Source organism: Petaurus breviceps, unplaced genomic scaffold (genome assembly GCF_028583685.1).
Source record: "Petaurus breviceps papuanus isolate PSGF00001 unplaced genomic scaffold, PetGlider_PUasm1.0 419, whole genome shotgun sequence".
NCBI lineage: Eukaryota > Metazoa > Chordata > Mammalia > Diprotodontia > Petauridae > Petaurus > Petaurus breviceps.
The window spans coordinates 10,611,090-10,635,093 of NW_027186324.1; the positions used below are offsets into that span (position 1 = coordinate 10,611,090).

Sequence of the window (24,004 nt, forward strand, 5' to 3'; positions counted from 1 at the left end):
CGTGACATCCAAACTTACTGTTTTCTTCTTAGTCTTAGATCGTTACTATAGAGAAAGATGAGTCTATAGCAATAGAAAATTCAGAAACAAAAGGTCATGGTTTCTTTCTACAAAAGGCATGTTGACTCTAAAGTCAAATTCTCCTGGTAACAGTAATGACTATCAGTACATGTCTCAAATATCATGTGGTAATTATCTCTAATTTTTTTCTTGTGAGAAATTCTGTTACCTGGTCCGCATTTCCGCTATCTCATTCTATCTTATTCTAGAATCATCTAGTTTTAGAGCATGAAAGAACCATTAGCCATCCATTCAGCTTCATCCCTTTGTTTTTACAAGCGAAGTATAGACATGAAATAACTTGTTGACAATTTTTGGTATTATTTTCGTTTTCATGCTGTTAATTTGTTACTGGGTCAAAGTTGGTGCAAGTATGCTTTATTTGGGTATTTAGAAGAATGTGTAGTCATACTTATGTGGATACTGCTTTTACAACTTTATCCAGTGCATTCTTTTCCATAGTGCCTTCTCATCTTGTGCATTTTTTGTTGGTGGCCTTCCAAATACCCTCCCTAGGGGGATCTTTCAATTTCTCTAGGATATAGTATAGTATTTGGGATATCTAAATATTATCCTATCTCTATACATGAAAATGACCCATCTCCTTTTTTGGTCATACGTTCTTGATGAAGGATTTTATGCTACTTCTTGAGTAAAAGTCATCTATGGTAATCTTTTTTACACCTTACCAAAGGTCTTTCATTGCTTTCTGAATTACCTGCAGTTTTTCACTCATCGGTGATCCTGGTGTGGTTTGATCCCATACCATGATCAAAAGAACATTACCATTGAAGAGATGGGCTTTTGTAGTAGTGAACAGTTTAGAGAGTGAGCCTGCCGTTCTCCATCTTCCACCCTTGAGTTCTCTATGTTCAAGTAAAAGCTATGCAGTCTCTCTTTTACACTTTTTTTACACTATTCCTCCTAAAATCCTTGAAGACATCCAACACCTTTCCCCAAGTCCTTCTTTCTCCAAGCTAAGATAGTTCTTGATCCATTTCTTTCAACCAGTTTTCATGTGTTTCCTCTCCTTTTACGGCCTTGGCTACCTTCTTTTTAATGTGCCTCACTCTAACAATGCCCTTCCCGAATTGTAGCGCCCAGAACGGAGCACAGTAGGCAAAGCAGAGAGCCCTTGTGTCCTGCTGGCGTCTGGGCATGCTGTGGGTGAAGCCTGAAACGACATTTGCTTTCTTTCTTCTCGGCTCTCTGTACTTTTTGCTCATCTTGAATGTTTATAATCCTCTCAGAGTCTCCAGGTACGTTTAAAACGAACTATCATTTTTGCCATATATAGACTCCAAGTGGTTCACTCCTTGGGAGCCTCTACCCTGTGTTCAGGGGCCCCATGAGCTTTCTCCTTTCCCCTCTTTCACAGTCACCAGTGTTAGGTAAGGGTTCCTAAAGTCCACTTCCCTCCGAACTTTAAATAACTATCTTTCCTTTGATCCTTACAATCTGGGAGGGAGGTGCTGATGGGGTACAGGCTCAGGGAACCTTGAACTCTCCTTGAATCTTCCTACTTAATGAGGCATTTGCCTGAGGCCATAAGTCTTCCATTATTGTTATTCCCCAATCTCTGTTACTTTTAACCCAACCTAGTTCTCCAGGAGTCTCTTACCTTTGGATTGCCTCCAGCTGCTTCCCACCCTTGATCCCATCAAATCCTATTCTCTTGTTTCCTAGAAATCTGATCTCTAGTCACCCCAGGCTCCTTCTTAGACACCTCCTTAAGATCCTCCCTGGACCCTTCTTCCTATCACCCCAGACTACTAGACCACTCCTGAATCCTTTATCAAGCAGTCAGGGTTAAGTAACTTGCTCAAGGTTACACGGCCAGTTATTTCTGGGTGTGGTGCTGAGTGTCTGAGCCCGGGATTCGATCTCCAGGTCGTCCCAACACTGGAGCCGGTGCTCTTACTCGCTGAGCCACCTGGCCGCCCCTAAGCAATTGGGGTTAAGTAACTTGCTCAAGGTTACACGGCCAGGTGTTTCTGGGTGGGTGCTAAGTGTCTGAGCCCGGGATTCGATCTCCGGGTCATCCTGACATTGAAGCCGGTGCTCTTACTCGCTGTGCTACCTGGCCGCCCCTACCCACAGTCTTTCTGTATATAAGATTCATCTTGCTTCTATGAAGGCGCTCAGATTCAATCTAGCTGAGATTCAGCCTGGTCTGCTTGAGCATCACAAATGCTTAGGCTCCTTAAGAGTCTACCCAATATGATGAATCTTTAATAAACATTATTTTACTTTGGATGAAAGAAGGCTTGATATGAATTCATTTGGGCAGGACTGGCGTGTCAGTATTTTGGGGTCCTGAGTACCCCTAAACCCCAAATCTCAATGGTGCTATTATCCCTATTTTATAGATAAGGGAATCAAGGCCTTGAAAAGTTAAGAGGTTTAGTAACTTACTGTAATGCCAAGCAAAGGCAACTTCCCAAGGTTCAAAATACCAGCATAGCTGCTCTCCATTTTATTCAGTGACAAATTGAGAACAGAGAAAATCAAAATATAGCATCATTCAAAATACAGCATTCACCAAGTGTAATTCAATAATTTCCAAGTACTACTCCACCCCTGGACATTACATTCATTTAGTCAATCACAAAGTCCCTCTTCTCAAATGGAGATTAGTTGTAGCAGCAAGCACCCCAAGCGTCCTCAGGGTTTGCAGCTACCACAGGTTCTTGGATCTGCTTTGTTAAAGGAAAGCAACTCAAAATGGGTTAACAAGCTTACTTTAATCAGTCAGACATATATCGTTTACCTTGTTCAGGAGAAATGGTCAGCACCCTGAACCTCAAAGTATACAGGCATAATTATCAAGACAGAAACATCAAGTAGACAGATTTCCAAACTGTCCAACCATTACATCCATACCCAGTCAACATCTGGGTTTCCACATTCTGGGTTTTTCAAAGCCGGGGGACTCTCAACAACGGCTTCCCAGAATTCAGATCAAATCACAGAACATTTCTCAAAGTGAGTCCCAAAACAAAGCTACACATCAGGGCTTATATAGCCTTCTCCTGGCTCAGAGAATGTAACAACCTTATTGACTCACTAGCCAATCAAGAAGTATCTACTTAAAAACAAGCCTCCCACCCCAGGCTTCAGGTGCACATTAGCCTAGGGGCAGGGAAGATCTTTAAAATTTACATTCGCATTACATTAGTTTCCAATCATAAGCGAAGTACATTCATTTGGTCAGTCCCAGAGCACAAAAAAAAGTCAAAAGTTTCCCACCCTTGGATCATAACTGAATAGGCCATCTACTCCAGAATTACAACAAGCTTAAGCACAGCATTTAATACCCAAAGAGAGGTCTTTTCTTCATCTTGACCCAAGGCAAGTTCTCAGCAGTCTTTGTTTCTGGGGAGACAGCTTAGCAAGGCCACAAGATACATTGCCAGTGTCCTCATTCATTCATTCTCTGTCTGCAGAACAGTCCTAGGACCCCTGAAAACATTAGCAAAACCCTCTTCCAGGATTTCCGTAAACATACAACAAGAAAATCCTTCTTCAGGGCTTCTGAACCAACAGCAAGGTTCCAGAACCTCTGCAACAACAGCACTGTCCTTCACCAGTGGACGAATCTGGCAAAACAACATCAAAACAGACAAAGTACCCTACCCACATAACAGCCATGTCTTCTTGGTCCTTGGCAGCTCTCAAAAGTCCTGGGCAGTTCGAACTGGCCCTCATCAGTCCTCTCCCATCTCTGCCTCCACGATGCTGCTTCCAAAAAATTCTTCTGCCTCTCTGTCTGCTGGTGCCTCTCTAAATTCACCTCTCTAAAGTCACCAGCTCCTCCCAGTTCAGCCCTCTCTTTTCACATCAACAAGTCCATCCCACAAGTGGGATTCACAAGCTCTGGGTTTTAACACTCAACCAAACCAATACAGGGGATCTTTAAATTTCATTGCTATTACACTTGTCTATAATAGCACAGCCAGTAAGTGTTTGAAGCAAGATTAGAAACTGGGGTCTTCCAGACTCCCAAGTCTAGAGCCCTATGCATTGTGCCATATTGCCTCTTAGCAGTTCTAGAGCCTGGAGCAGGTACCACAAAATTGATCATAATCTCCATTGTGCCATTCGTGAATGATATGAGACTCTTTCATAATTACTGGGCTTGCAAGTACAAGCCAGCTGGATATTTGTGCCAGCCTGTGACTTACAATACCCCCTGGTCAGGTGGAGGAAGGGGAAGCCCATCCCTCAGAAGTCAGCCTGTTTTCTCACAGTCTAGCTTCTGACATTATCACTCAGCTTAAACTATTCTCTCCAAAGTTACCAATAATCTCTTCATTGCCATATATGATGTCTTTTCTTATTCCTTATCCTTCTTTGAATTAAAAATTGAAAATATTTGTAAAGATTTCAATAACTGTTTTTTCCATCCATGAAAATGGATGTAAAAGAAAATTGCACTCTAAAGAAGACCCTCAGAACAAAAAAGTGGGAAGAAAAGCTCAGCCTGACCAGGTGTACTCCGAAGAGGTTCATGCTGCAAGTGACACAATTTTAAGGAACCAATTTCTCAAGATACCTGAAAGGAGGGTTAAGAAGGGTTGGGGAGGGGCGGGGTGGAATACGCACTGGGGGAAAAATCCAGGACTTTATTACTACTGAAGAAACATGGTTGTAAAAATGTCATTAACTCCTGAATCATATGGCTGCCTACTTTCCCATTTGTACAAAATCAGTTTGACCATAAATGGCACACTCACTGATGTTATCTGTGATGAAAGTGTAAGGGAGTAGTTTACAAACTATTCTAAAACAATTTATAACCACATGATTCCATTCTAGCCAAACTGGCCTGCTTACTGATCTCTGTCCAGGACCCGCTGTTTTTTGACACTTTGTTTACCTTATAGCCTTTTCCCAGCCTCCCTCATGCCTAGGATGCTCTCATCCTCATTTTCTCCCATCCCCCAACCCCTTGCCTCTTTCAAGAGTCTACTCAAGCTCAAGTACAACTTATTCTAATGGACCTTTGCTGATTCTACAAGTGAGTACCTTCCTGAAATTCTTTTATTTATTTTGTATTTGTTTTGTTATTTTACAGTTCTGTTTACATGTTTTCAGTAAACTGGAAACCCCTTGAAAGTTGGATTTTTTTTAGATTTTTTTTTCTTTGAATCCAAAGTACCTAGGCTCATAATAGGAACTTCCTAAATGTTTAATGGGTTGAATCGGATTTATCATATATTAGAAATTAGAGGAATTGTTGCCGTACTTCTAGCAGCAAATTTTCAGAATGTCCTTTTTAGAATAGATATTCTCATAGTTACATTTTTCAAAATCTGTGGTTGTATATAAAGAACAAGATTAAATATGCTTTGTTAAAAGTGTAGATGAGGTAAACTTGAGCAGTCAATTTTCATATTTTTAGTTGACTTTGAATATAGTTGTAGTGGAAGTTTTCTAAGGAAAGTCTAAATTAATTCATTTGAATCAGCCTTATTAGCCCACCTAAAATGTACATTAAAATAATTTCAAAATCTTTGTTAAACCAACAAGCTAATTTTTTTTTCTTTTTGGAGGGGGTAGGGCAGGGCAGTTGGGGTTAAGTGACATGCCCAAGGTCACATGGCTAGTAAGTGTTAAATGTCTGAGACTGGATTTGAACTCAGGTCTGACTCCAGGGCCAGTGCTCTATTCATTGCACCACCTAGCCTCCCCCCAAGAAGCTAATTTCTAAGAGCATTTCTTAACCTCTCCCTCCTCAAGGTACATCTTCCCCCTTATTCCTTCCACCTCAGGATTTATACTATGGTTGATTATAAGTGACATTGTTTAAGATACACAGCATTGACCTCATTCAAGGATGAATCATACAGCAGCATGATTTTAAATATGTAAATATTTTTTCACATTTTTGATTATCCTTAATGTGCCACTTGAATTTAAAAAAAAAACCCTCTTTAAAAATTACTCTTGTTCCTAATCACTGCTAGAAACATTTTTGTTTTGTCGCTTGAGGGCTCTGAGGACTTCACAGTAATGGTGTAGCTTATTGACATACACTGGAAGGATTAGAACAGTTTTCACTTTGGATTTATTCAGATAGCCAGATGTAGGTAGCAGATATATAAATCAATTTCCTACCTTGATTTCCAGGAGGTGAACATTTATCAGTACTAGGCAACCAAGTAAAACATCCATTGGAAATAAAAAGAAAAGGTCCCAACACAGAGGAAACGGAGTTTCTGGTTTTACGTAAAAGAAGACGAATTGCTTCTTCAGTGGAAAATAATACAGTATGTATTTTAAAATTCAAATGTCATCCTTCCTCTTTATTGCTTCATGGGTTGCCATGGCCTAGTCTGGCTGGACTTGGGTTTGTTTTTTTGTTTTCCTGGCCTATTACAACAGTTGTAAGCAAGCATCAGTAATGGTCGCTTAAATAGAAATGATTTACTTTATATTAAAATATAAATATATATTAAACATATTTATATATTTAAATATAAAGTAATATAAATAATTACTTTAAAAAGATAACTTTTAATTCTTTGGATGGTCCTGGGTAAATTGTTGAATTTGCCTGACGTTTAGTTTTCTTGTCTATTGCATGTGGATAATGCCTTCACTGGATTATTGTGAGATTCATCTAATAATATTTGTTTCGTATCACTTCAGAATTTACAAAACTTTCCTCCCACCACACATTTGATCCTTTCACAAACCCAGTGGGGTGGGTAGACAGGACAGGTATGTTATGTTCCCAGTTAGGAAACAGACACAGTGACTTGCCTAAGTAGCAAACTCGGATCAGAACTGGTATTTTCTGAGTATTTGTCCACTGTTTTTCCCCGTCTGCCTGGCTTAGCAATAGGATGGAAAGGGCCCTGTACTTGGAGGCTGGAAAACCTGAGTTCAGCTGCTAGTTTCTGCAGTTTTCACCTATGTCAGTGTGTGCACAGGTCACTTCACCCCTGTGAATTTCAGTTTCTTCTGTAGAATGAGGTAATGGGCACTATTTCACAGTCATTGTGAGCAAGCACTTTGTGAATTTTACAGTGTGAGAGACGCATGTGCTGTTTGAGCTGTCGAAATACTTCATGTTAATGCTTTGAAAAGCTTCAAGCACTATATGACTGTATCATTATATTAAAATATCACACGTATGCCAGTTGCTTAGTCACCAGGACTGCTAGGTCGGTTATTTCTCTGTTCTACAACCTGAGAAGTGATACAGCTACAGAGACGTCTATTTGCTTCCCCTTTTTTTTTACATTGTTTGATTTGGGATACTGAGGAATAAATAGGGATGCAAGTTCTTTCCCTTTGTCCCCACCTGGTGGCACTGTTTGACTTTTTTCCCTTAAAATTATATCCTATGTATACTGTGTTCTTTGTCATTAATGCAATATTTACTATTAAGACACGTTCTGGTTATATTTATTTGGTTGTGTTAATACTCGGAAGTATGTAAGGAGTTAAACTAATATGCAAGTCATCTGTTCCTTAACTGTGGTAGTGTTAATGAGAAAATAATTCAGCAAGTATACCTTTTCATGTATTTCTGAAGTAGTCAGAGTCTTTTCTATTTGATGTTATAAACAGGCCTTTCTTGGAGCCTCTTCAAAGCTTACAGTTGTCCTGAACTTCTCTTCAACTCTTTCTTTGATCTTTTCTTTTAATTTTCTAATACATTTTTTCTTAGATGAGTGCTCAAGAACCTGATTATGAGGATAACGGAGATGTTGTGTATGAATATGAGCCAGATTATGAATGTGTAAGTAATTTAAATTGCTAATTGCCAAGTATACATTTATCATCTTAAAGAAAGGATTTAAGTTAATGTTTTTGTTTTTTTTTTTGGCCAGGCAAAATCACACAATATGAAGTAATTAGTTTTGTTAAGTAGAATGTTTCATTTGATCTGTTATGGTATTAAATATTAACTCTCTGCTTTTGTAATTTTAACAGGGTAGTGTTGTATCTGAAGAATCCTACAGAGGACATTATCAAAAAACACTTATGGAAGTCCTGAACTATTGTGAGGTATCAAATTTATGAATCCTAGGCTATTTACAAAATCTTTTAAAAATTCTATATTATGACATTTTACTATTAATTAGAACTTTGTTGAATCTGGACCTATATGGATCTTTTATTTCTAGTTAGGGCAACATTTTAAATATATCAATTTACATTAACAGTAGTCATATAGTTCTACTTTGTATTTTCATCTTAATAAAGCTATTTTTGTTAGAATGAAGTAAGGTCTTTTTCAACTAGAATACTTACAATTTCTTTTTTTGTTGTTTTACCCTGTAGAATTACTGATTTTAATCAATTTTGGCTTGCAGCTAAAACAAATCTTAATTTGAAAGTAATTCTACCATCTTAAAGCAAAATAGTGGTCCATTAAAGTTCCAAAAAATAAAAATAATTTATTTCCAAGATAAAAATTACATTGTGTCTAATACAATTTTTATTCTATGATGAGGAAATTCAGTATATGGTTAAGGTTAGATGGTGTGTTGGATAAGATCTCTATGTTAAATGGGGTTTCAATTCTTTGAAAATTAAAAAGTACTGTTCATTTCTTACTTATTTTTTTCTTTGTGTATTTCATTAAATATTTCCCAATTATATGTAAAAGGATTTTTAACAGTCATTTAAAAAAAATTGTGTTTCAAATTCTCTCCCTTCTTTTTTGGCCCTCTCCCCTCCTTGAGAAGGCACGCACTTGGATTTCAGTTATACATGTAAGGTCATGCGAAGCATATTTCCATATTAGCTATGTTGCAAAAGAAAACACACACAACACACAAAATAAGGCAATGAAAATAAAGTAAAAAAGGTACGCTTCAATCTGCATTCAAACTTTGTCAATTTTCTCTCTAGGGAGAAAGCATTTTTTGTCTTGGGTCCTTTGAATGTCTTGGATCAGTGTCTAGATCAGAGTAGTTAAGTCTTTCACAGTTGTTTATTCTTACAATATTCCTGTTACTGTGCATAACAAATGTCCTGGTTCTGTTCACTTCATTTCACATCAGTTCATATAAGTCTTCCCAGGTTTTTCTGAAACCATCTTGCTTGGCATTTCTTATAGCTCAATTGTATTAAAAGAACTATTCAAACGTATTATTGATTTATTATGGAATGTAAAAACATGGTTGATCTTCAGATCTTATGTCATATCTCTTTAGAGAAAGTTGGCTGCTTTGGAAAACAAGTTTTGAGTCAGGCCATTTTAATATGCTATAGAACCTAGTCAGATTTCCTAGATTTTCATTGATCTCCCAAGACCCCACTGGGCAAGATCTGCTAGGGCCACTCTAGATAAGAAGACACACCTAGGAATTTATTCCTAATCCATATCCTGAGAATGGCCAGAACTAGTCTGGCCTCCACAGGTGCAGAAATGAGACATAATTTTAAGTACATATTTCTGTGTGTCTTTTTGTATTATACTTGATCGCACCCACAGTTCATACATGCATGTGCATGTTTGTGTGTGTGTATCATATAAGATGAAGAAACCATATTAGATATGGATATATATGAACTGTATCCTGATCTATACAGTGCTGTCATGAAAAGAACAAAGCCAAATGGAAACGGGTGGTAGCGCTGGCAGCACTGGGTAAGTTCGGTGGAGAGGTCGGCCTAACCCTAGAACCTGTGGGATCTGACAAAGCAGACCATGGAGTATTGGGTTAGGGCAGCACTGAGGCTTTGTATGACTTCAGACAGCTACGTGATCGTTTTTAACATACAGAAATGTGAAAGTGCTTAGTCACGAAATTGATAGGTGTAGTAACAAAACATTTGTAAAATATTTAACAAAATATTTATTCTCCAGTATTAAGAAATTCTTCAATGTTTGACAAAAGCCCTTTATACTAAACTGAGGTCTCTGGTGGTACTTATACTGATTCTTATGAGTATGTTATTTTACCTTTCTTTTTTTTAATCTGTAAAAATGAAGTGGTTGAACTGGAAATTTCTAAGGTTCTTTTCTTCTTTAAATATACATGATTCTATATGAAATAAGGTTTTTAATGATAAGGTTAAATCTGTAATAAAAATTTCCAAATTTCACTTAGGTTTAGTTGGTTTTAATGGAATTTACATTTTCAGTACTTTTGAAACAAGAATCTCTAAAATATTTTTACTATATTAGGCAATGTATGATGCAATCCAGAAACTAGATAAGAAGTTTGATCTGCTTCATGGAAAGGTTTCAGAAATGCAGCGTGCTCGGATGAAGCCATTGCTTCTCAAACCTGTAAGTGTAATAATAATAATATTTTTACAGTCATTATAAATGTCCTAATGTTCCTAAAGACATCAGGCTAATGTAACAAAGATAAAGAACTCCTGCTCCTTTACAAGCTTCTCTTCCCATTGGTATTTATCTCTGTATCTGCTTTTGGCCTTTTTCTCTCTGCACCTTTTCTCTGTGTCTCTCTTTTTTCCATTCCCACAGCCAACTATTACCTTGTTGGAGATGTCTTCTAATTCTGTATGTGCAGCCTTGACCTTTCTGCTGAGTATGCATCAGTGTCCTCCCATTCCATGCTTTGATCTGATCCTTTTTGTCCCCCAAAAAGGAATCCAGTGTTGGATTGCTGTGCTTGCTTTGCTTCCTTTGCTTGCTCATGTTGCCACTCATTACTTGACTTTTGAACTCTTTGCCACAGTAGAACTGTGCTTCCAGAGGGGAGAGCTTTGTCCCTAATCGCTGGTGTTTTTGCAGCTGCTGGAGCTAGTAAGAGGGTGCCCTTTCTACAGATCCAGGGAGGTTAAGCAAGAGCGATTACTCTCTGAATGTGTGTGTGGCCCCCCTACAATCTGCAGGCCGGGAGCTCTGAAGCAGCCACATGCAGGTGGCTGCACCACTCTGGCACCTCCGATGCTTCTCACTCCCGGGGGCAGAGGCCAGACTGCACTCCTAGTCCCCCTGCCTCCCCAGTTGATACAGAGTTCTACGCTGACCTTTTACTTTGTCTTTGGCATCTATGGGTTGATATTTCTGGGAACCGCCACAGCTGCTGGTGATCCACTCTCCTGAAGTCTGCTCCTGCCGCTGCTGGTCAGGGCCACCCTGGGGCTAAAACCAGGGGCTCATGCGGGACTGAGCTCGCCCTCCAGCCTTCCGGGCTGCATTCAGTGGGAGAGTTGTTCCTCTCTGTCACTTTGTGGGTTCCATAGCTCTGAAATTTGTTTGGAGTCATATTTTATAGGTATTTGAGGTGGTTATAGGGGGAGCTCATGGAGTTTTCCTGCTTGTATGCCGCCATCTTGACTCTGCCCCCAGACGATCTCCTGTTTGGAATTTAAAGCCTTCCCCTACCTGGCTACAGTTTCCAGACTAACTATAATTACTCCACTTCTTGTGCTCTTTGGTCTGTCCAAACTGTCCTTGCTTTTTCTTATACATTACACTTAATTTCCCGTTTTCATGTCTTTTTGTGACTTCTTTGCCTGAATGCACTTCTTCCCACCATCACTTCTAAAGAGTCTAACTTCCTGCAAAACTCAGCCATACTGCCTTCTACACAAGGCCTTTCCTGATCACTTCTCCTCTTCTCGCAACTAATGACTTTCCCCTTTCCCCACTACCTTGTATTTATTTTGTATCTTTTTTGTAGTTGCTTATATATGTGTATGTTTTTCTCCCCTATAAATTGTAAGCTTCTTGTTTGTCTGTCACCTAGTATAATGCCTGTCATAAGTTACTAAGTGTTTAATAAATTCATGTTGACTGATTGAAAGTAGAATTAAACTTCCTCTGTGTACTCCAAAATAAAGAACTAAAACCAGGGAGCCAAGATGGTGGAGTAGAAACAGGACTTCCGTGCATCTCCGGCTGCCACCTCCTCCAGGACATGTAAAAAATGACTCTAAACAAACTTTAGATGTACAGAACCTACAAAGCGACAAAGAGAAACAAATCTGTTGCTGAAGGAAGCCTGTCAGGCCAGCAGGAAGGGTCTCTTGCAGCATGTTGGGAGCCAAGGGCAGTCCCGCCTGGGCCTGGTTTTAGCCCCAGGGCGGCCCCAGTGAGTGGCAGCCAGAGCAGACTTCAGGAGAGGAAATCACCTGCAGCTGTGGAAGTTTCCAGACTTCTCAATCCAGGTCAGTGTGGAACTTGGCTGGTCCAGGAGAGGAGAGAACAGTGCGGTCCGGCTGCTACCCCCAGAGCGAGAAGCGGCAGTGCCTTGTGGATGCTTCAGAGCTCCAGGCCTGCAGATGGTAGGGGGACCAAGCGAAAATTCAGAGGCTAAGCACTCTTGCTTTGACCTGCCTGGATCCAGATCGCGGTCTTGGGTGGTGGTCCTGGGGTGTGTGACCAGTGAGCCAGAGCACGTGGTGGCTGCAGAGAGGGCGCCCATCTAATATCTCCGGCAGCTGCAAAAACCCCAGCGATTTGGGACACAGCTCTCTCTCCATTCTGGAAGCAGAGTTCCGCTATGGCAAAGTGCTCAAAAGTCAAGTAATTGGCTGCCAGTATGAGCAAGCAATGGAAGCACAAACAGACAGCAGCATCCTTTTTGGGGGACAAAAGGGATCAAGGCATGGAATGGGAGGAAGACAGCAAAGTCAGAACTCCTGCATCAAAAGACTCCAAGAAAAATATGAACTGGTTACAGGCCATGGTGGGGCTTAAGAAGGATTTTGAAACTCAGATAAGAGAAGTGGAGGAAAAACTGGGAAGAAAAATTAGAATGGTGCAAGAAAATCATGAAAAGACAGTCAACAACCTGACTGAAGGAGACCCAGAAATACACTGAAGAAAATAATACCGTAAAAAAATAACCTAACTCAGGGGTGGCTAGGAGGTGCAGTGAGGAGAGCACCGGCCCTGGGACCAGGAGGACCTGAGTTCGGATCCAGCCTCAGCCATTTAACACAAACACTAGCCTTGTGACCTTGGGCAAGTGACTTAACCCCAATTGCCCTCCAAAAAGCAAAAAAAAAAAAAAATAGACTTAACTCAAATGGCAAAAGAGGCCCAAAAAGAAAGCTTCTGCTTCCTTACCCATAGAACTGACAATATTCTCTGGTGAACTCACCCAGCTACAAGCTGCTTTTTCTGTTAAATTGGGACTGCCTGCTGATCTGCTGTTTGCAGTATTACTCTGAAATGGCATTTGTACTGAACTGCTTTAATCTCCTGGCATTTGCTGGTCATTAGCTACTGTGTAGCTTTATCCCCTCGATATGGAGCCTATTATCAAATAACCCAGGGGTTGTTTGAATTCCTTTGGGAGTTTCAGACCCAGCCAGTCACACCCAGTCTCCTGGATATAGAAACCATTAGACATTTATCAGTCTTTCATACCCCTTGATCATAAAGCTGAATTTGCCAGATGGAAAAGCAATTTCAAAAACGCACTGAAGAGAATAACTCCTTCAAAACTAGATTGGAGCAATTGGAAGCTAATGACTTTATGAGAAATCAAGATACTACAAAACAGATCCAAACAAATGAAAAAATAGAAGGCAATGTGAAATATCTCATTGGAAAAACCACTGACCTGGAAAATAGATCCAGGAGAGATAATTTAAAAATTATTGGACTACCTGAAAACCATGATCAAAAAAAGAGCCTAGACACCATCTTTCAAGAAATTCTCAAGGAAAATTGCCCTGAGATTCTAGAACCAGAGGGCAAAATAGAAATTGAAAGAATTCACCAATCACCTCTTGAAAAAGATCCCCAAAAGAAAACTCCTAGGAATGTAATATCATAGCCAAATTCCAGAATTCCCAGGTCAAGGCAAAAAATACTGCAAGCAGTCAGTAAGAAACAATTTGAGTATTGTGGAAACACAATCATGATAACACAAGACCTAGCAGCTTCTACCTTAAGGGATAGAAGGGCTTGGAATATGATATTCCAGAGGTCAAAGGAGCTAGGACTTAAATCAAAAATCACCTACACAGCAAAACTGAGTATAATGCTACAGGGGGAAATATTGAAATAGAGGACTTTCAAGCATTCCTGATGAAAAAAACAGAGCTGAACAGAAAATTTGACTTTCAGATACAAGAAGCAAGAGAAGCATGAGATGGTAAATAGGAAAAAGAAATCATAAGGAACTTATTAAAGTTTATTTACATTCCTACGTGGAAAAACAATAATTGTAACTCATATGACTTTTCTCAGTATGATGATAATTGAAGGGAATATATATGTATATGTATATATGTATACGTATATGTATAGGTGTGTGTATAAACATATATATGTGTGTGGGTATATATGTGTACATGTATACATAGCCAAAGGGCACAGGATGAGTTGAATATGAAGGAATGATATCTAAAAAAAAATTTAAGAGGTGAGAGAGGAATTTATTGGGAGAAGAAGAAAGGGAGAGATAGATTACGGTAAATTATCTTATGTAAAAGAGGCAAGAGAAAACTGTTACAATGGAAGGGAAGAACAGAAAGGTGAAAGGAAATGGGACAGTCTGATTCTCACTGAATTTGGCCTAAGGAGGGAATGACATACACACTCAAGTGGGTACCTTACCCTACAGGAAAATAGGGGGGCAGGGGATAAGAGAGGCAGGATAGAAGGGAGGGCAGATTGGGGGAGAGGCTAGTTAGAAGCAGACATTTTTTGAAACGGGACAGGGTCAAAGAAGAAAATAGATTAAGTGGGGGGCGGGATAGGATGAAGGGAAATATAGTTAGTCTTTTGCAATATAACTACTGTGGAAATGATGTGGGTAACTACACATGTACAATCTATATTGAATTGATCATGTTCCTAGTGGGAGTGGGTGAGGAGGGAAGAAGGGAAAAAAATCTGGAACTCAAGAGTTTTAAAAACAAATGTTAATAATTTGTTTGTTTTTACATGCAACTGGGAAATAAGATATACAAGTACTAGGGTATAGAAACCCATCTTGCCCTACTCTAAAAGTTAGGGGTTTGAAGGGAAAGGACATAAGAGAAAACAGATTGGGGGAAGGACTATTCAGTAGGCTTGCTATTTTGGGGTAGAGGGTAGGGGAAAGATGGGGAGAGAAAAAATTGTAACTCAAAATCTTGTGGAAATGAACGTTGAAAACTAAAATAAATTTTAAAAATAAATAATTAGAGATTCACTAATCACAATTAGGTTCTATGAAGGTAATAAAGATGACTATACTATACCAAAAAAAGAACTAAAACCAGTTATATGGAGTCAGCCTTATGAGAACTCATAATGATTTTAGTCCCCTGAATTGACTGCTTGATGACTTCTCTGTCACTAGGAATGTTCAAGCAAAAGGGTTCATTACCACTTATTATTAGTGTTTACAGAGGAGTTGATATGTGGGTGGGGGGGAGGTGCTAAAGGACATCCATGGTCCCTTCCAAAGATACATTTTAAGGAATGTAAAATCATGGTGCTAGAACAAATGTTTATTTGGTGGTCCAAGATTTATTTAACTCTCCCTTGCTATACATTTTTCTCAGAATTGATATATATTCTAATATTTCAGAGGCCAGTTGGATTTACATATAGAAGTTCGAATCACGTACCTCATGGAAAAATTCGAGTACAAAAACCAGTGGAAAGGGAATCCAGCATTCAGATCTCTCCTCCTGGACAGGGAGATCATAGCCAAACTTTCTCAGTAGTGCTACCACAAAATCCTGTTCAGACCGACTCCGTGGGAAATTCTGTTGAGATACCAATTAAAAGTGAATCACAGCAACAAGACCTCAGACAGAGTCCACCTCTTCCTACAATTGTCTCTACACATTCATTGTATCAGCCCTTCATGGGAGCAGCCAACAAAATACCTGATCTTTCTTTACAATCCCAGTTGCTCGACACAGTTGTTGAAAATACTGACTCCGCTGCAGAAAGTTCTCCAGTAGTAACTACACAACCAGAAGCCTGTGTGGGAAGGGATACTGTCATGATGGATTGCCCATCTTCACAGGAAAACGAAAGTCTTAGTCAAGAAGTGCTTTCATCTTCTACCAGCGTCAGTCCTAGCTTTGGTGAGTTTTGAACAATCCACATGGGGGATCTCTGTTCTTTATAGTGAAATAACAGAAGTGACTTATTTCTATTCTGAAGATGAATTTTTTTTTTTTTACCACCAGAATCCTTTATGGCAGAAATAAGCCATGGCATAGGAAACAACTCCCTTCAGGCTGTTCTAATTTGATTCATTCTATAAAAATCCCGATTTAAACCAAAGATCAAGAAATCTTTGCGTCTACTTCTAAGCAGTAAATCTTTCTTCATTCATCACCAAGAACTTATTAAATTAAAATTGGCAAAAATAGGAGAGACGTTTAGTCTTACCCATCGCTTTTTGGACTTTTTAGTTTTTGAATGGAAAGAAAAGCAGGGAGAGAGAGGTCTTGATGATGTTGGAAAGGGATAAAGGTTTAGCTCCTCATGTCCTGCTGCAGCCACAGACAAGACAAAAGTAATTCAGTCTAGTGTATGGGGAGCTCGATTGAAAAAATGCAAGTCAGGACAAGAAAAGGCAGTCAAGAAGATACCAAATAAAGAGACCGTTAAAACAAAACTAAGTTCTGGCTATAGGAAATGGAGGGTTCAGTTCACTTGACCCCCTTAACCTTACCTCTCCCCTTGCCTTTTTGTGGATCTTTTTTTTTTTTTTTAGAGGGGGAAAGGCAAGGCAGTTGGGGTTAAGGGACTTACCCAAGATCACACAATTCCGTGTCAAGTGTCTGAGGCTGTATTTGAACTTGGGTCCTCCTGACTCCAGCGCACTCTTCACTGCGCCACCTTTTTAGTCCCAATGGTGGCTCTTTAAAATAAAAATTAAATATTTTCCCTTAAATCTTAATTTTTTAGAGTACATTGGTGATCCAAAGAGGAATGTAAAGGTTCTTGGGACTTATTTGATGAAAGCTCGTCAAAAGACCAAACCTAAGTATGCAGCACGCTACTTGGTTCAAGTTTTGTTTCCCATGGAAACACTGTTGTGTAGTGTTATGGGTGCTAGTGCACAGGGTCGAAGCACTCTGGATCCCAATAAAGTTGCTGCAGTAAGAGGTATGTAAAGTATTTGTGGAATAATAATCTTACAAATTAGAAACTATGTAAATTTGGGGAATGGTTAAGTTTGTTCACATCTGGTCTATTGATTAAGGTTAAAACATTTATTAAAAATAAATTTAGATCTGAGTACACAAAAAAACTTAGCAAAGTGCATATTTATCATAAACTAAATTTAGCTTCAAATCCTTTTGGCTTTGTAAGCCAGTTCTTCAGTACAAAATCCTCTTTTTTTTTTAAGGTAAGTATATAATAATTATTATCTCTTTGCCATTGAAGAAGAATGTGTGAAATAGAAACATATCCAAACAGAAAAGTGGATCGTACAGCCGTGAGTTACCTGCATAATGCTGATACATTATCTTGGGTAAATTTGTTTCTTGTATTTCCAAGCCTGCTAAGTAATGCTGAAAGAAAACTGACCTAGGAGTTATGGGATCCAACTTATAGTTTTAACTCTCCTACTAACAGTCTTTATGATCTTAGGAAAGTAATTTATTAATTTTTCTTAGTCTTAGTTACCTCATCTGTAAAATGAAGAGATTGGACTAGGAAGATAAAAGCACCAATAAACAGTAATTAGTGTCCTTACCTTTATAGACTTCTCTATTTCTGCCTTTAGTTATACTTGATTTAAAAGGTTTTTAAATGACTTAGAACCCTGAAAAATACAAACTTTTTACTCAAGCTTTGAATAAAACTTAAGATGTGGTCTCTATGTTAATATTTAAGAAACCTCTTGAAGACACTAAAGAGAACTCTGAAGGGCAAACACATTAACTGTGATTTTTCTCAGGAGACAGGAGGAAAAAATCAAATATAGGGGAGATTATACATTAAAATTTTTTGTTTAGAAAAAGGTTTTGTTTGTTTATAATTAAAACATTCATGTTTTAAGAAGAGAAATTAAGAGGTGAGAGGAATATAATAAGAGGAAATGGGAAGAGACAGAATGGGGTAAACACAGTATAGAAGAGGCAAGGGAAAACTGTTACAATGGATGGGAAGAACAGGAAGGCAAAAAGATAAAACCTTAGTCTCATTGAATTTGGCTCAGGGAGGGAATGACATACTAAATAGGGTATCTCACCCTACAAGAGAGTAGGGGGGAAGGGGATGAGAGGGAGGATGATGGAAGGGAGGGCAGGTTGGGGGGGAGGGAAGTTGGAAGCACCCACTTATGAAAAGGGACGGGATCAAAGTAGAGAATAGAACAAGTGGGAGGTGGGATAGGAGGGAAGGAAATATAGTCAGTCTTTTACAATATATCTGCTATATTAATGTTTTGCATTAGTCACACATGTACAACCTATACTGAACTGCTTATCTTCCCAGGAAGGGTGGGTGACAAGGGAAGAAGGGAATGAATCTGGAATTCAAAGTTTTAAAATCAAATGTTTAAAAATATATAAATACTATTATTAATACTATTTTACATGTAATTGGGAAATAAGATATACAGGCACTGGGGCATAGAGATCCACTGGAAAAGTCGAAGGGGGTATGGGAGAGAGCAGATTGGAGGAGGGGATATCTTGTGGGACTGCTATTTTGGGGTGATGGGTAGGGGAAAAAAGGGGAGAAAATTTGTAACTCAAAATCTGGCAGAAACGAATGATGTAAACCAGAAGTTAAGGGGCGGCCAGGTAGCACAGCGAGTAAGAGCACCAGCTCCAGTGTTGGGATGACCTGGAGATCGAATCCGGGCTCAGACACTCAGCACCACACCCAGAAACACCTGGCTGTGTAACCTTGAGCAAGTTACTTAACCCCAATTGCTTAAAAAAAAAAACAAACCAGAAGTTAATAAAGCATTTGAAAAAAAAAAAAAACATTCATGTCTATTTTTAAATGGTTAATTCCATCTCTAGAATTTCTTGCAACACATTTTCCTAACTATGATCTGAGTGAATGTGGAAGAGACTGGAAAACCTGCATTACAAATGTCAATTCTATGATTCGCTGCTTGTGCTGTAAAACCAAAATAAAGCCTGTAAGTTAATTTTCATATGTGATATAATTTATTATGTTTATAACTATCCCTCCTGGCATGATTAATAATATATAGCCTTGTGCCAAATTCGGGTTTTTTTTTTTTTTTATAATGAGAGCATGCTTCCTGTTTATTTTTCTTTTTGGTATGAAAGTAAGTCAGTGACTAAGATGAGTTTAAGATGTCTTAAATACCTAATTTCAAAAACAGAAACAAAAATATTCATTTCTATTCTGGCCTGTTGTTATTCCTTGTAAGGTTTGTGAGTTGTAGACCTACAGTCAGCCAAATGGTTATATAGTCTCATGGTATCCAAGTCTGCTAGTGAAGAAGTCCACCTATTTCTCATCATTATTGATATATAAATTATTTTTTCCCATGGTAGACTGCTTTCTAAACATTCTGACGTCCTGTGGAATTCCTTATTTTGTAATGTGGCCCCCCAACATACATCGTTCTTTGCATTTTGCTCTGGAATACCGTACTTCTGCTTCACAACTTTAAATGACAGAGAGTATGAGTATTTCATGGAAAACATAGTAATGAGGATAATGTGGAAGCTATAGACAAATAGTATCTTTTTTGTTATTAAGCCTCATTAATATTTTTTTTCTGCGTAATATCCTAAGGGTAAAAAGATTAGGATGACTTAAGCCAAGGGCTTCACTCAATGTCTGTGGACATGTCACATTCAGTATGTCAGACATAGAACTCATTATCTTCCACTCTCCAAGCCCTATTCTCCCATCTTTTATTCTTCTTTTTACCTGGGTTTAAAAACTCAGTGCCATCTTCAGTTCCTCATTATTATTAATTCCATAGCTACCACCCTAGTTCAGGCCATCATTATGTCTTCACTGAATATATTGCAGGAGTCTTCCAATTAGTCTTCTTCCTGCCTTAAGCCTATTCCAATCCACCCTCCATAGAGCTGTTGCAGTGATTTCCCTAAAGTATAGGTCTCTGTGTCTGTTTCTGTGTTTTCCCTCCCCCACCCCCAGTTCAATGGTTTTCAAGTCAAAGATAAACTCCTTTGTTTGACATTTATAGCTCTTCACAATCTAGCCCCTTTCTACCTTTTCAGGCTATTAAAACTGTACTTCCCTTCACATACTCTGTAATCTGGCCTATTTGCCATTTCTCACACCCAGTACTTTTTCTCTTGTCTTTGGGTTTTTGCATTGTCTGTCTCCCACCCCCCTCCAGATTTTCTTTCTTAACTCCTTGTACCTCTTAGGGTCTCTGTCTTCCTTCAAGACTCAACTCAAAGACACCTTCTACAGACAGCCTTTCTTTCTAAGGTGGTTGTTGTTCAGTCATTTTCAGTCATGTTATACAACTCCCTGTGACCTCTTTTGGGGTTTTCTTGGCCAAAATACTGGGGTGGTTTGCCATCTCCTTCCCCAGCTCTCTTAAGGTTACCCTCTCTGTATCGAGATTGTATAAACCTATTCACTTATACATTATCTCCCTGATGAGAATGAAAACTTGGAAACAGACACTGTTTCCTTTTTCTCTGTCACCTGTCCTTGGCACACTGCTTCGCACATAGTAAGTGTTTCATAAATTCTTGTTGATTGGTATAGCCACAAGGGCGGCATTTTGTGCAAGTGTCAGATAGCCATTTTCTACCTGCATTCCCTTGTACTATCCTTTCATTATTCTTTCTCTCTTGCTACTCTTATTGTTTATCAAGGTCTTGCAAAAGTTCCACCCAATTCCCCCAAATCCAATCATTCCTGATCTTTAGAGTAGTTTACTATTCCAGGTGCAGTTTTAATTTTGAGCTTGGTGGATAGACTGTCATTAAGCTATTCCTTGTGGAGCTTTCTTTAATGACAATTTTGTATTTTAGCAGGAAACTGAAAACAAAGATAAACTTCCAGTTGCCCCAGATTCATCTGTGTGTGTTGAGTTGAATTGTAATGATAAAGATGGGGGAATCAATTCTCAGGTGTCTCAGAAAACGACTGCCTTAGAAACAAATGGGATACAGAGTTCAACACGGGACAGTAATTCATTACCTGAAGTGTTACAAGCACCTTCATCTAAGAAATTGCCATCTTTAGAACCAATGCGTGAGTTTCAATATTTTATCCTTGGGATTAATTATGGAAAATATCTATGTATAGGTGTATGTTTGTATATATTTCCTTGGAAAGAACATTCGGCGTGAAGCATAGAATTTAGAGATGGAAATGACAGTGATCCTTTAGTCCTGTATTTTATAAATTAAGAAACCACACCTAGAGAGGCCTCCATTCACAGAGGTAATAAGTAGCCAACCTGGATTTAAATCCACTTGTCCTTCCACTATACCAGAGGCTTGTCATTGTCACTTATTAAATCAAATCACTTAGCTTCTCAGCTTCCATTTCCCTTTCTGTAAAATAGGGTCAATTTTTGTGCAGCACAAGGTTACTGAAAGTGCTTTTTAAGTATAAAACTGGGTGATATATAAGTGACAGATATATGTAAGTCATCATTATTTTAGAGTGACAAGAATGTTAAGCTCAATTAGTGAGCTACTTTTTCCTTTCAAAAGTCCAAATAAAAAAATAATAAGTAGTCAGTGGACCAATGTCATTTTCATCTCCCTTGAGTAGTGTTAATCTTTTTTTTTTTTTTGAGGGGGACAGGCAAGGCAATTGGGATTAAGTGACTCGCCCAAGGTCACACAGTTAGTAAGTGTGTCAGGTGTCTGAGACTGGATCAGGTCCTCCTGACTCCAGGGCTGGTGCTCTATCCACTGCTCCACCTAGCCGTCCTCATTCTAGTACTTGTGTCCCAGAAAAACCTAACATTTATGACTAGAACAAACCATTAGTAGCAACTTTCTCCTCTTCCGCTGTGGTGCCACCTTTCCTGCTGGTTGTCTGTTCCAAAGGGATATGTTATAGATATCTCTATCTCACGTCTCACGGTACCTGTGATTGGAAAAGTTAAAATGTGTTAAATTGTTTGTCCTATGCCCTACGTCATCCAAGGTTCCTTTTGGTTTTTTAGCACCAAAGTTATAGATTGATGCCAGAGGGGACACAACTGTTTGTGACTTCATGAGCTTAATGTGCTAATACTAAGGAAAATATTGTCTGTACTATGTATTCCAGATTTTCAGTCCAAGACATGGAATTGTAGCCTATAATATAATTTTCTGTTTTTCTAAGATAGTTCCTTTACCAAAAATCATTGGAGAGTAGATTTTTGATTAATGGAAAGTTTCAGACTTTTTCTCATATATGAAATGTGGACATAATAAACTTAGTTCTTAATCTGTATCACTATGGACTGAAGACAGATGATAGATAAGAAAGGGGTAAGACAGTCTGTTGTTAGAGTGTACATCTGAAAAATGAAAAAAACCCAAAATTGGTGTTTTAATTCAGTTACTAAAATGGTTTAGCATTTGGCTGTTGACTTTTTTAAACTAGCTCAAGCCTAACATTAAGTAGAAAACAACTTTTATCTTTGCTTCATCTGTCAGAATGAATCGAATTTAATTGTAATTGTAATTATAGAAATAGAAATAGTGTTTGTTTTCAGGAAAAAACCCTCTTCAATGTGAATAAGAAAACAGGGATACTTTTAAATTACTACAGACATAAGGTATTAAATGTCATTTGTTCACCTATAAAACCTGTGTTTTTGTACTAAAAGGGAGAAATAAAGCAGAAATATGCGCAGCAATGGTTCTTATCCCATGCCGGATGTTACGTGCCCTTCCTGTTTTCTCTAGTCCGTAGGCGTAATAGGAGCAGTGTCCTGACGCCTCTTGCCCCTCAGGTTGGGCTAATTTTTCCTTAAAAGGAATATTCCTCAAAACTGTATTGGCTCAGAGGACTAAGGACTCAGACTGTTGATTTTACTTTCTCATCACTTGTCCTACAAAACCGAGAGGTGATAATAGCTCCCTCTACTAAATCACCTCTAGAAGTTCTCACTGCCTGTTCTTGTTTAACATTCCTCTCTTGACAGCTAAATAAACCTCCATTTTTAATTTCAGAATGACCTGTGAGCATCTATTGTTGCTCTATAATTGAACATGTGCACTATGGTGAATCAGACCCAGCCTAAAACAATGGGATTAGAAGAAGTAGACGCCTTTGCTGGTATCTTGACTCCTTAGAAGCATGTTAAATATGATGGTTTAAAATGTCTTTCTCTTTTCCTCTTTGCTTCTAGAACTTCTTGGTTACCCATGGAGAAATGTACAGCTGCCGTTTTCAGTGATCTATGTGGCAAAGGGAAAGTCCCGCCCGGAGCTCTCGGCTCGGTACCTTATTCGTCACCTCTTTACAGAGGAAGTGCTGGTTAAAAGCAATGTATATGGCAGCCTGGAACGGGGAGTGCGTCCACTTGACTGTAACAGGATTCATGCTCTCAGAGGTATGTTACAATTTTAGAGATCTAGTCTTGAAAATAAAAACATCATCTTAGGAAAAAAAAGAAAAGCAATAAAGCATAAATAAGGTTTTATAGTTTTGGCCAGAGATTGAACTCTATCTATTGCTTGTAATGGGGAATAATAACAAATGGATAGATTCATGGATTGTGCTTCTTATAGTCTCTCCCTTAATTTAGAACATGGAAGTGAAAACATGATTTGAGAATATGAAAGTGTTTTGCTAACTCTGGTTATGGAAATGCACATATACCTTGAATTTAATAAGGATCTTAATCTAGGAAAAATTTGTTAAATAGCTTTGGGGAAAAGAAGTTTAAATAAAGGCATAGTGCATTGATTTGCTAATTTAATTAACAGAGCATTTCTTAATATGTGCAAGTCACTTGCTCAGCTTTGGGAAAGCAAAGACAAAACTAAAACCAGTTTCTGCCCTCAGGGATCTTACATCCTGTGAATAAAGTATTTAATGCACTTTCTACCTTTTATGCCTTTTAAACTCAAAGCAAAGGTTACATTAATAAAGTGT

At 38.6% G+C, this 24,004-nt stretch overlaps 1 protein-coding gene across 1 annotated transcript in view; it reads left to right on the forward strand.

Moving 5' to 3' along the window:
• BEND2 (BEN domain containing 2) overlaps window positions 1-24,004 on the forward strand; it is a 47,462-nt gene that overhangs the window by 7,908 nt on the left and 15,550 nt on the right. Inside the window, exons 5-13 of the mRNA XM_069100501.1 lie at window positions 6,193-6,332; window positions 7,742-7,813; window positions 8,008-8,082; window positions 10,214-10,318; window positions 15,537-16,044; window positions 16,877-17,077; window positions 18,952-19,073; window positions 20,929-21,151; window positions 23,256-23,459. Of these exons, the coding sequence (XP_068956602.1) occupies window positions 6,193-6,332; window positions 7,742-7,813; window positions 8,008-8,082; window positions 10,214-10,318; window positions 15,537-16,044; window positions 16,877-17,077; window positions 18,952-19,073; window positions 20,929-21,151; window positions 23,256-23,459 (1,650 nt within the window). The remainder of the gene's footprint in view (window positions 1-6,192; window positions 6,333-7,741; window positions 7,814-8,007; window positions 8,083-10,213; window positions 10,319-15,536; window positions 16,045-16,876; window positions 17,078-18,951; window positions 19,074-20,928; window positions 21,152-23,255; window positions 23,460-24,004) is intronic.